Consider the following 13519-nt stretch of genomic DNA (forward strand, 5'->3'; position numbering starts at 1 on the left):
ACCCCAGCTGGGATCATGACCTGAGCCGAAATCAAGATTCGGATGCTTAACCAACTGAGCCACCTAGGCACCCCATACACCCCAATTTTAACCGTGGTTATCTCTGATGAAATTTTAGATGTTTTCACTTCACTGGCTTCTCTACATTTTCTAATCTTTCTGCTTTAAGCATGTTCTGATGTGAAATGAAAGTAGGGGACAAAGGCACACACCCACCTGAAAAAAAAAAACCCAGCAAGATGAATCGGCAGCTGACCCTGCCCACAGGCAGTTGCCATGGGCCAGAGGAGGAAACCGGAGTGCCCACAGGCCCAGGTTCCTGCAGAGGGAAACCTCCAGGCAGAGCGGAGAAGGCTGGGCACAGGGACTCAGGCAGTAGAGAAGGATGAACATGTGTTTTGAGGACAAATTGTGGGTGGAGGATTTCTGTGGTTACTGAGTGGCTTTTTTCCCTAAGTCCCTATGCAAAAATTTAAGGGAAAGTACCCCCCCACACACACACACACATACACTGACCTTTTGCTATTTCAAAATTAAACAGACCTGTGCCTTCATCCACAGCAGTGCACTAGGGATGGAATTCAATGAGATTATGCACGTGAAAGTGCTTAGCAAGTTAATATTTGTTCGGTCCTGGACCAGTGTAGGGTCATGTTACTGGCATGGGAAAGGCTAACAGACACCTCCTTCCCCCAATGAACACTGACGATCCAGCAAGTGCAAAACCACAGTTTGACTGAGGTCATGCCTGTATCCCATTTGGGAAGGAAAGGATGTTTACCATTCACCTCTCTTCCTCCCTGCACCAGCCTCCCCCCTCCCCCCACCCCACCGCCGCCACCAACTATCCCTCCTTTAAAAGAAAGGTATTTTTGGGGCGCCTGGGTGGCTCAGTGGGTTAAGCGGCCGACTTCGGCTCAGGTCATGATCTCGCGGTCCGTGAGTTCGAGCCCCGCGTCGGGCTCTGTGCTGACAGCTCAGAGCCTGGAGCCTGTTTCAGATTCTGTGTCTCCCTCTCTCTTTCTGACCCTCCCCCGTTCATGCTCTCTCTCTCTGCCTCAAAAGTAAATAAGCGTGAAAAAAAAAAATTAAAAAAAAAATAATAAAATAAAAGAAAGGTATTTTTATTTTATTTTTATTTTTTTAACGTTTATTTATTTTTTAAGACAGGGAGAGACACAGCATGAACAGGGGAGGGTCAGAGAGAGGGAGACAGAATCTGAAGCAGGCTCCAGGCTCTGAGCTGTCAGCACAGAGCCCGACGTGGGGCTAGAACTCACGGACCGTGAGATCATGACCTGAGCTGAAGTCGGCCGCTTAACCGACTGAGCCACTCAGGTGCCCCAAAACAAAGGTATTTTTAAAAATACACAAATTCATGACCCAGGTAGGGGTCCAAGGTTCCTCATGGTCTCAATCCCGGGCTGGGATGGGGTGGAGGTGCGGTCAGCACTGAAAGACCACCCTGAGCCAATACTTTCCCCCCAGGGCAGGAAAAGGCAGGCCCCCCAGAGGCCCAGGATGAGGCAAGGTGTCCAGGGAAGCCTGAACCCTCAAGAGAGGGTGGAAATGAGGAGCTGCCTGCCCCTATCTCTTGGGGTATCCTATATGGCCTCCTCCCATTTCTTCCCACAACTGAGGTGAAGACCTCCCTGCCTCCAAGCTAGACCCCGCTAGGCCTCCGCCTCCCCATCCCCACACCCTCAACGGACTCCCCCGGCCAACAGCTGTGGCACTCTGCCCACTTCTCTAGGCCAGGCCCTCGTCACCCCTCACCTGCCCCAGCCTCCACTCCGTGTGGCAAGAGTGGGCTCCCTAAAGCTCAGGAGCGGTACTGTCAACCCCAGCTCAGAGATGGTCATTGCCCTCTCCCTGCCTACAGCAGTTTTTAATGCACAGCATGGCCACCCTCAGCTCTCAGTCCTACACCCAGAGTTCTTCAAAGGATACAAAGGGACCATGTTCATCAGAATCACCCAGGGTACTTGTTAGAAGTCCAACTTCCTTAACCTCTCAATCCGAAATTCTGGGCTTGGGGGCGCCTGGGCGGCTCAGTCGGTTAAGCATCCAACTCTTGACTTTGGCTCAGGTCACGATCTCATGGTTCGTGAGTTGGAGCACAGAACCTGCTTGGAATTGTGTCTCCCTCGCTCTCTGCACCACTCCCGCCCCTCACTGTGCACGCAGCGAGCGTGTTCTCTCTCTCTCTCTCTCTCTCTCAAAAACAAAATAAACATAAAAAAAAAAAAAAGTCTGGGGGTGGACCCTGGGAATTTTAACTGGAGGAAAAGAAAATCTCAGATGCACTCTGGAGTACACAGAAGTCAGAGAACCATTTTGCTGGAGTTTCTCATTGTTCAGGAAAATATGTCCTACTTCCAACTGCCAGAAACATATCTCATCCCCCTTCCGTGGTCCTGTGTCAGGACTAGGGGTCAGTCTTCCTTCTTACCACTGATCCTACACTCACCTCAAACTCACCCGTTCCAACTCTTCCCTGAATGACTAACGGGAAGTCACTCTATCCCCAGGCCTCAGTTTCCCATATACACAAAGGGCGGAATATGTGCTGTCTAGGGTTCCTTTCAACTCCAAAATAAGGTATATGCTCTTTGTGTTCCATCACATACATTCAGCTGGATCAGAGATTCCACTTCCAGAATTCTAAGAACTTGCAATTGGGTGTCAGGGGAGGCATTCTCTTCTCAGCTAAAGTGAAACTTTCAGGGGCGCCTGGGTGGCTCAGCGGCTTAAGCGTCCAACTTCAGTTCAGGTCATGAGCTCATAGGTTGTGAGTCTGAGCTCCGTATCAGACTCTCTGATGTCAGCACAGAGCCCACTTCTGATCCTCCGTTTCCTCTCTCTCGGCCCCTCCCCTGCTCACGTTCTCTCTCCCTCTCTCTCTCAAAAATAAACATTTTTTAAAAATTAAAAAATAAAAACTGAGGGGCGCCTGGGTGGCTCAGTCGGTTGAGCGTCCGACTTCAGCTCAGGTCACGATCTCGCGGTCCGTGAGTTCGAGCCCCGCGTCGGGCTCTGGGCTGATGGCTCAGAGCCTGGAGCCTGTTTCCGATTCTGTGTCTCCCTCTCTCTCTGCCCCTCCCCCGTTCATGCTCTGTCTCTCTCTGTCTCAAAAATAAATAAAACATTAAAAAAAAAATTAAAAAAAAATTAAAACTGAAAGTTTCAAAAAGCATCTCTCATACTACATATAACTTCTGATTTCCAGTAAAAAAGATGTTTAGGGGCGCCTGCGTGGCTCAGTGGGTTAAGTGTCTGACTCTTGGTTTCAGCTCATGTCACAATCTGACAGTTCATCACATCAAGCCCCACATCAGGCTCCCACGTTGACAGCATAGAGCCTGCTTGGGATTCTCTGTCTTCCCTCACCTCTCTCTCTTTCGCTCAAAAATAAATATTTAAAAAAAAAAAAAAAAAAAGATGTTTAGCCTTCCTACCACAGCTCTTTTTGGTTTGTTTTTAGCATCTGTTACTAGACCTGCTTCCCAACTGGTTCCACAGGTCAAAGAGGCGGTATGAGAAGTGTGTAAGATTACAACCTCTGAGCAACCCTTCAGTACCCTGCTGTGTACTGAAGCCTTTATATCATCCTTGTCACGTTATGCTCCCAACGTCCCCATTTGAAAGACCAAGAAGTCGATGCTCCCAGAATTCGAGCTGCCCAGGGCTACACAGCCAGCCTGAAAGGCTCCAGCACGGATCTTCCAAGTCTGAAGTTCTCCCCACTAGCACTGAACCACAATGAGCCAACGCTGAGTCCCAGATTCGGTGAAAGCAAACGTGCCAACGGCACCACCACTGGCCAAGAAGCCGTGCCCTCCGAGGCATGGCGGGAGCGCTAACCAGTCAGTCACACACACCTCCCGACAGCTTTCCACACAGAGCTGCCGGGAGACTGTGCACGCAGGGGAGGGGGAGACGGGGCTGAGCAACAGCCTCACGAGCAAAAGCGATGCCAGGGATTTAGTCAACAGAGAGCTAATATGAGTCAACAGCGGGTGCCGCTGCCAAGCACACTAATGGGATCTTCGGCTGCATTAATAGAAGGCAAGTGTCTAGGGTAGGACCGAGGGAGTCCTGCCCTGCTCGGACCAGACCACACCTGAGGGCTGGGCAGGGCAGGGCTGGTCTAAGGAGAGGGAGGCAGCACCTTCCAAGGACAGGTTTTCTGAAGAGGGGTGGCTCACAGCACCACTCTGGCTTGTAGGGTGAGCCAGGGACTCCCCTGGAAGCTGGGTTTGTCAAGCCCATTTTATTTTGAGTTTATTTATTTATTTTGAGAGAGAGAGTATGCACAAGCATGGGAAAAGAAGGGACAGAGAGAGAGAGAGAGAGAGAGAGAGAGAATTTCAAGCAGGCTCTGTGCTGTCAGTGCAGGAGCCCGATGTGGGGCTTGATCTCACAAACTGTTGAGATTGTGACCTGAGCTGAGATCAAGAGTCAAAGGCTTTAACCGACTGAGCCACCCAGGCATCCCAGCAAGTTACAGATGGATTTTTTTTTTTTTTTTAAGATCCTTTTGTTCACATTTTACCAAAGACTGAGAAACCACAGCAAAGGTTAAAAACGGGCCGGCATGCTAGGGGATGCAGCCTACCACCGGACAAGGAGACTACAGACCCCGTCTGAGGATGGCTGAAGACAATTACAGTTGCTTCTTCCTTTACTAAATATAACCACTGGCCACGAGTTAGCCAAGGAGTAGACCTGACACAATAGGTATTCTAAAAAATGCACAGGGGACACTGGATTTGAGATCCTATGACCCCAAGAGTCAAAATCTCCAGGAAGCCCTCTTAACCTGCCCATCCCCCAGGACGCTGTCAGGGTGAGCCTGTCACATCACTTAGCATCACTTAGAATAAAAAGGCATGTTTTTACCTGTGTTTCCCAAGAGCCTCCAGGCCACCTCTCCTTCACCTGTGTCCACAGCACAATGCTTGGCACACTGGACATGCTCAAGAAAAGGTGCCCTGGCATGGTCACACTGAAAGTGCTGTTGTGTTCAAGTCAATTTCAGAACCTAAAGTGTCCAGATTAGGGCCAATAAAATGGCTATGACAACACATAACCACTGTTAGTATGCTGAGCAAAGGAATTCTTGAAGCTAACACCACCAGAGGGTTTTAATTACAAAGGGCCATGGTTAGCCCGGCAAGCGCACTGAGTGCCTGGGGAAGTGACAGGAGACAGAAAATCCAGCTTAGGGGTATGGCGGCCAAAGGCAAATCCTATCTGTGTGACAGGCAGCAATGCAACACCAGAGCCCAGGAAGCGGTAAAAATCCAGAAAAGCAGAAGAGGAAAATAATGATAAGCAGGGCTAAATGCCAAAGAGGATAGGATAAAAAGTGAGCCCAGTGAAATGGGTCTTAGGAAGGAGCATGCGTGCTACAAATTCATCTACAAACTCACGGGGTTCTGGCCACCGGGTGCTAACCTCGTACTCAGAGAATTAATTACAGGAACTCACACTCTGATCTGAGAAGACGAGCACAGGAGACTGTGTGATGCAGTTCTGATATCTAATAAATCTTTAAATCGATGAGCTGTGCTCACTGGTAATTTTTCTTCATCATTCCTCCGGGAGGGCTCACATGACAAAAGCCCGCATTTTGTCTTTGGATGGGGTGTGTCCATACAAATAAAATTTCGGGTTCAGGACATCACATCCTAAAGCATGGAGAAATCTGCCATCATAAGAAAACCTGGGGAAATCTTTCGTCCAGCAACCTTTTGTAAAGTGGAGAAACCTTTCAATGTAAGCATCCCCCTCCCCCACACGGAGCTGGGCTTGCTGGTCCAATCCCAACCAGATCATTGGTGTACCTGTCTGGGTCTATCTACCACACATGCACCTCAGTCTGCATTTTTCATCTAAGAAACACCACTTAACGCCTGTCGCACAAACCTGACAGAAGCAATACATTTTATAAAATGAACCATCCCTGGGGAACCGACAAGAAAATCCTCAAGGAGCACGGTCAAAGTTCCCATGGAGAGCTTTCCTCTCCCTGATCCGAGATGCAAAATACGCCACATCCTCTCCACACAGAAGCTGCCCACCTCTCCACTCCTCCAAGCTCTTCAGGCCTCCTCTCCCAGCTCAATACAAGCTGGAAAGCCTCAATCCTGGGGAGGAGTAACATTTTCATGCTATTTTAAAGACAACAGCTCTAAGCACAGGAACGCTGGCTCCTTTTCCATGAATAAAAAGGCCCCAAAAGGGTATTATCATAACAAAATGATATTCTATGGAGAGCACTAGGAACCACAAAAATAAAATTGCCATAAGTTGAAACCGTCTCAAAATTAAACCTAAGGCAGCATTAAACTCCAAGGCCAAGCAGGTTCTGATTTTCCCATCTAAAACCCTTACAGGTCCCTAGTTCTCTCCCGAAATCTAAAGAATTTCCCCCACCAGGTAAGGCCTAACTGTTTCCTTTGCAAGTCTGGGTATGTTATTTTTTCCGCATGAAACCCTCGGAATAACCTGTAACATTCATCTAAAAGCTCAATCAGCGCTGTGTACTCAGTCACACCCAAAGATTCCCAAAGGCACCGTCTGCCGCAGCGCCAGGTGCCCAGTAGGCGCCCCATTAATGTGCGGATTTGATTTGATCACATCTGGCCCCTTCGGGCTAGAAAGCCGGACGCCCTGGCGGGGACAGCAGCGCCAACCTAGCTATCTGCTGCAGGGGGGCGGGGTGCAACCACCTGTGGGCGGGTGGCCCGGGACCTGGCGCCGCCGCCCGGGGGTGCCTTGGCCGCCCCACGCACGTTGCCCGGGGCGCAAAGTCCGGCGCGCCAGGCCCCGTGGGGGCCCCAAGGCCCACTCCCGGCGCCCCAGCAAAGGGCTCTGCAGGTGCAAAGTTGGCCAGGTCCAAGAGAGTCGATTTTAGAGTTAGCTCCCAAGTCGCCCACCTGCCTTCCCCCCCCCCTCCCCGCGACACTAAGGGCTGTAGGGACTCTTTGGGATGGGGCGGGGGCGGGCAACGAGAAAGGGAGAGAAATGGTCCCTACACTGCCTCCCAAACTTGGGGCACCTGCTGGGCAGCTGGGGACGAGGCTTCTCCTTCCTGCCGTCTCCACAAGGCCTGATGGCGACTTTGTGGGGGCAAGCAGGCCACCTCGAGGCAGCCCCGCATTGCTTTGAGATTTTTCTAAGCAATAACCCAGCACCAAGAAGGCCCCCGCTGGAACCCAGGGGGCGGAAGGGGAACGCCGGTCACCCGCGCCAGGGGGCGGGGACTCGGGAAGAGGGGACTGGGTGAGCTGGGGAGGGAGTGAGGCCCAAAGGACTAGGTGGGAACCGGAGAAGGCGCAATCCAGCAGCGCAGTGTCCCAACGAGGGGGCACAAGCCACGGATGGGGTTCCAGAAGAGACCGGGACGGGGTGGCCCGAGAGAGAAGCAGGGGTAGGAAGTGATCGCAGGAGAAGGGGGAAGGGATCCTTGGATCTCCCAGAGGGGAGCAGCGGGGGAGGGGAGCTGCCCCAAGGGGTGTCGGTACCCCGGGTCGGCCCCGTCACTCACCGGCAGGTCCACGCTCACTTCAGTCCCGTCGAGCAGGAAGACACGGCAGTACAGGGTGGCCTTGGCAGCGCCGGCGGCGGAGATGTGCACCGCCGCACCGCCGGTGAGCAGGGGCCCGCCGCCGGCCGGGAACACGCTGCCCCCCGGAGCCGCGGGCAGCGTCGAGGAGGCGGCGGCGGCGGCGGCCGGGCCCCCTCGGGGTCCCCCGTCGCGCTCGTCCCCCAGCCCGGCGGCCCCGCGCCCCGCCGCGCCCCGCGCGTAGCGCTGCATGGAGCGGCGGCCAAAGGTCCGGCGCAGGAACCGCAGCATCCTGGCTGGGGGCGCCCCCTGCCTCCGCCCCCTGCGCCGCCGCCGCTGCGCCGCCGCCCGGGAGCGCCCCGCGACGCCGTCAGTGCCCGCGGCCGCCCGCGCCGCCTCCCAACGCCTGCAACCCGGGGCTCGCTCCCGCCGAGGCCGAGGCCGCGCTCCGGCTGCCTGCGGGGCGCGCCGGCCCGGCCAGCGCCGGCCGCGAGTGGCCGCGGGCGGGAGGGCGCGCTCGGGGCGGCCCCGGGGCCGTCCCGCCGCCGCTGCCGCCGCGCGCTCTCCCGGGCCGGCGGCCCGAGCTTGCCGCTGAGGGGCCGCTCCCGACGGCCGGCCGCGGGCGGCCCGGGAGCTGCGGGGGGCGCGGGGCGCGGGCTGCGGGCTGCTCCCGCGCCGCGCGCCGGCCGAGGGCCAGCCGAGCAGGGCGCCTGCGTGCTCCCGGCGCGCTCGCTCCCACTCGCCGCGCCGCGCCCGGGGCCCGAGGAGGCCCCGCCGAGCGCCGGCTCCCGAGGCGCCTTTTCCTGCGCCCGCAACCCCCGCCTCCCACCTGGGAGGTTGCACCTCCAGCCGCCGCCACCGCCGCCGGGACTGCAGCACGCCCTCCTCCCTCGGGGCTGCGCCGGGTAATTGCAAACCGGGGCTGTGCTGCCCCCTGCCGGCCCGAGCGCCCCCTGCTGCTGTAGGTGTGCTCACGTGTGTACACGTAGGTGAGCACACACGTGTTTCCGGCGTCCCGAGCCCAGAGCCCTGGAGCCGCCAGAGTCTTCCCCCAGCCTAGCAAGGAAAATGGGGCTGCATGCCCTACAGGAGCCTTGTTCCGGAGGCCAGAGAAAGAGAGAGAGAGAGAGAGAGAGAGAGAGAGAGAGAGAGAGAGAGAGAGAATAGAGTTCAGTGAAGGCCCTAGTGGGCCCTCAGTTGCCCCTTCTGGAAAAGGAGAGGGGAGCACTAGATGATCTACAATGTCCCTACTAAGTTAAGTTCTGTCCGTTTAAAATCTCAGAGCTGGAAGGGCCCTTGTAGCCATTCCAGTCCGATGGACTCGATCCAAATAAGGAAATTGAGGCCTGACAAGGAGGAAGCGTACTTTTCCAACCTACGCTTCAGAAAAAACACCTTTCCTCAAGAAGCTTGTGTGCAGTATTGAGGCAGAGGCCCGCATAAATAAACAACCATAACTGAAAAGGCTGGTAAAGGTCCGAGGCAGAGACCAGTGTTTATAAACCGTGCCCCTCCGGTATACACATTCAAAGCCTGCTTCCGGGAGAAGTGGGTCGTCCAGTGTTGCTGAAAGGAATATTGAGGAAGAGGAGGTTGAAAGGAGGGCAGGCCTCTCCAGAACAGGAACACTGCTGTTTTTTGTGCCTGGCACTGTGCTAAGTAAGCCCTTTCCATTCGTCATCTCACATAATCCTCAGAATAACTTGGTTCTATAGCCGGTGTTATCCCCCTTGTACAGACTTGAAGCTTAGGGCGCTTAAGAGACCCGCTCCAGATTTCACCGTTAATAGGGGCTCGTTCACAGAGCTTCAAGGCTGTTGCTCCTAACCACTGCCAGGCTGAGGCACCTGGCACGATAAACAGTGGAGGTTTCTGAGAGGCGTGGAAGGAGGCAGTGGTCGCAGCAAAAGGGACAGAGAAAAAGGGAGGGACGGATTCAGGAGGCATTCCAAAATAGGCATTTTTTGAGGATCAGGCACGGTCTTAGGTGATTTCATGGATGATATTTTCATTAATCCTCACTCCAACCCTTCCAGGTAGTTCTGTTTATCCCCACTGACTTAGGTGGAATTTGGGGCTTAGAGGAGTAATATCCTTGCCTGAGGTCTCCAAGCTCCTGCATGGCAGCTGCAAGCATGTTCACTTGTTGTATAATGTTCTCTGTGTGACTCTCCAGGGCTCTACTACGTGACATTGTATTGTGAAGGGGCATCTGCAGTCAGCCTTCGGATACCCACTCTGCTTGCCCTAACACAAGACCAGCAGCAAGTTGGTGTTCAGAGGTAGCCCAATCTACTTGCTGGTTCCTAAGGACAGCTCATTTCCTACTGGATAGCCCAAAAGTAATGTGGTCGACCGAATAATGTCCTCCCAGAGATGTCCACCTCACAATCCCCTTTGCAGATATGACTAAATTAAGGAGTTTGAGGTGGAGAGATTATCCTGGATGATCCAGTTGGGTCCAGTATAATCCCAACGGTCCTTATAAGAAGGAGGCAGGAGGGTCAGAGTCAGAGACAGTGAGGTGCCATTGGCAGCAGAAGCCAGAGTGATGGGTCCAGGAGCCAAGGCATACAACTGCCAGAATCTGGAGAAGTTAAGGAACAGATGATCTCTCCTAGATATTCCAGAAGGAATGCAGCCTTTGATTTTAGCTTGTAAAATCCATCTCAGACTCTCAGCTTCTAAATTGTACAATAATACATTTGTGTTGTTTTAAGCCACTGAGTTCGTGGTAATTTATTTCAGCAGCAATAGGAAATGAATACAAGTGCAGTATCGTTATATTAGTTTGGTGCATTACAGTTTTCTTTTTTCTTTTTTAATGTTTATTTGTCTTTCAGAGGGGGAGGGAGGGGCAGAGAGCGAGGGAGACACAGGATCCAAAGCAGGCTCCGGGCTCTGAGCCCAACGCGGGGCTCGAACCCACGAGCCATGAGATCAGGACCTGAGCCAAAGTCTGGTGCTTAACTGACTGAGCCACCCAGGTGCCCCACATTATGGTTTTCAAAACCAGCCCTCCACCGTGAGCCTCATTCAGCTGGTGATTTATTCACTGTCATTGTCTCCCACTAGACGCCAACTTCTGTGAGGATAGGGCTTTTTCTTATTCATCGTTGTATCGTCATCTAGTACCTAGATTGCTGTCTGGTGAGTAGTAGATGTTCAAGAGAACCACTTCCTGAATGAATGCAGGATCTTATTTCATTGTCATGTGGCCCTATGGCTGTACCTACCTATGGTAGGTATGGCTGTTGCCTTTTAGGGATGGGGAAGATGGACATCAGAGCACAGCCTAAGCCCACACTCCTGTCCCCTGACTGTAGATTCCCTATGCTACCGACAGCACCGCATCATCTAGAATCCCAGGGGGACTCCATGTGGCTTTAGGTTCACCTCCACTTCCTCTGCATCAGGCACCGTACCCTACTTGATCTCATGCAGTCCTCATCACTAGAGTAATTTAAGCACTATTTTCTCTACCACGCAGAGCAGAAACAGAAGCTCCCGCCTTCCTTTGATTAAATTTCATGTCACTCGGGTTTCAACCTCAGAATTTCAACGTTTGATGAGCCAGCTTGCATTTTGTCCATTCACAGTGCTATTATTTCAATGATTGCTCTGTCTTAATCTTTGCCTTTTGGACCTAAAAGTCTCTATCCCTGTTAACTGAGGTCTATAAAATTCAAAAATTTTAATTGCTGTTTCTCAGACTGCCTCTGGCTCAATATGAACGGGCCAGAACTGCACAGGTATCCTGTTTGTCAATACATCACTCTTTCCTGAGACTTTCGGCCCTCAAACCATTATTCAGAAGCCCCAGTTTGTTCCCCTGCATTTCTGTCTAGAACCATCTTGAGCTGAAGTTCCCAAGAAACTGTCTGCGCTAAATCCCAGGTCCTTTTCTCGGTCATTAGTAGTAGCTTGACTTCCCGAGTTTCACGGGCCGAGTTTGGAACTTCATCTCTAGAATCACCCTCTTGCCTTGTCCTGGTTAAAGCTCAGCTCCCACTTTTTTCGCCCACTTCCTCAGGTTCATGAGAGCTTCCCATCGGGCTTGTCATCACTGCTCCAAGAGCTTCGTATCATCAGCAAACCTTGGAGAGTTTTTTATGCACTCCCTTCCTCTGGAGTAGTTTTACATGTTAATTAAACAGCCCTTAGCCCTGTCTCTAAGGAACTCCTTTCAGAAATGCGCCATTTATCCCTATCCTTTGTTTCCTGGCTCATTTCCTAGACTCAATAAAATTGTGCCCTCATTCCATCAGACTCATTTTTTCATAGAACAAGATTGCACTTTAGTATATGTTCCTATTTACTCCCTTGTAAAGTTTTCTTTCCATAGACGTTTACTGAGACCTTACTAGGTACCACAAAGCCTTCCCTACCCTTTTTAGTATTTAATTAATGGCTGCCTAATCTTTCTGGTATTGTTTCACAATAATAGCTATCATTAATTAAAGACTGTGTTGTGGGCAGCTGTGGTTTCTGCTAGCCTATATTTTGGGTTACAAAGTTTGGGTTACTTTGCAAACTCCTTCACCTGCACTGAGAGGCCTAATGATCTAGGCGAAGCTGACCCCATCCCCTGCCTCAGGTTTGGCACACGATCAGGCCTGGCTAATCAGACCATTGCATTTCCACAGACCTGTTACTGGCTCAAGAATGGGTAGTAACCCATGTTGGGCCAATGGAGGTCAGCCCGGGACCTCTTGTTGAAATTACCGGGAACCAGCAGTGTTAAGTCTACGTTGCTGTGTGGGCCCATATTGACGCCACATGCAGAAAGCCTGAGATGATAACAACACAAAGAGAAGCGGGCCAAGAGATGGAGAGACATCAATTTCATATGACAATTCAATTTTTGCCTGCCTGGATCCAGCTGTGCCTGGAAGCTACCCCCTGGAATTTACAATTTAAGGAATGAATCAGATTAGAATGATGATTTTCCAGGTCCCAGATCTTTCCTCTCCTTCATTTGCTCTATTTTCCAAACACAGAGCATAAGCATTGTTTTAAGTAGACACTTACTTTGTTCATTCTTAACCAACTGAGCTACCCAGGTGCCCCACTCTGTTCATTCTTTAAAGGACTTGTCTTCAAGCAAACCATTAGCAAAGCAATACTCATCACTGAATGGTCCAGAAATAAATGGAGAGTTAACAAACCATCATCCAAATTTTTAGATACAGAAGTGGCAGTGACAAAAGGACTTCTGAGTGACTACAACTGATTCCCAAATTTGTATTTTTAGCCAACCCTTCCCCCTGCTCCAGATCGTATTTCTGACTTCTTCCTCAGCATCTCATTCCTAGATCTCCATTTCAAACATCTACTATCCAGCCCTCTGTCTAGACTCAAAAGATCAACATCTGGACAGAATTGGGTGTCCCCCCACTCCTCTGATGCCAGCCCTAGCATGGGTTTCCTATCTGAGGACCCGTTTTGTCCCTAGCGGGTGTGCATCCTGCTTTGGGAAAACACCTGTGGCTCTGGTGTGATAGTCCTAACATTCACACTGGAGAGGCACTCAAAGAGTAGGAAGGGGGCTTTTTCCTAGTGCCTACTCACCCTGCCACCTCCCTGCCTACATCTCCAATGTTACCCCTCATATTGGACATTCCTGATGAGTTTGCCTTTCTCTTACTCTCTTAGCCAGCTGCTTACCTTTTCTTCTTTTCTATCCGGTGCTCTAAAATCAGTGTCGTCCTATAGAACTTCTACAACGAACATTCTGTAACTGTGCTGTCTAATATGACAGCCACTAGGCACATGTGACTATTGAGCACTTGCAAGATAGCTAGTGCAACTAAGGAACCAAACATTTAATGTTGTTGCACTTGAATTTAAATTTAAATAGCTATGAATGATTCATGGTGGCCATATCAGACAATGCGGGACTAGACATCAATCACCCCTACACCATCACTTACTGCTGGGTTCATC

General features: G+C 51.7%; 1 protein-coding gene across 11 annotated transcripts in view; it reads right to left on the reverse strand.

Annotated features, from left to right (window-relative positions):
- EPB41L4B (erythrocyte membrane protein band 4.1 like 4B) overlaps positions 1–8018 on the reverse strand; it is a 130192-nt gene extending 122174 nt beyond the window's left edge. For 4 of the 11 annotated variants that reach the window (XM_045469963.1, XM_045469961.1, XM_045469959.1 and 1 more), the window contains exon 1: positions 7556–8018. In XM_045469963.1, coding sequence (XP_045325919.1) covers positions 7556–7864 — 309 coding nt within the window. In that variant the 5' untranslated portion in view covers positions 7865–8018. The remainder of the gene's footprint in view (positions 1–7555) is intronic. The other 7 variants (XM_045469965.1, XM_045469962.1, XM_045469968.1 and 4 more) reach the window with 5 other exon arrangements.
- Positions 8019–13519: the final 5501 nt, after the last annotated feature.

The sequence above is a fragment of the Leopardus geoffroyi genome, chromosome D4, assembly GCF_018350155.1.
Source record: "Leopardus geoffroyi isolate Oge1 chromosome D4, O.geoffroyi_Oge1_pat1.0, whole genome shotgun sequence".
NCBI classification, from domain to species: Eukaryota; Metazoa; Chordata; class Mammalia; order Carnivora; family Felidae; genus Leopardus; species Leopardus geoffroyi.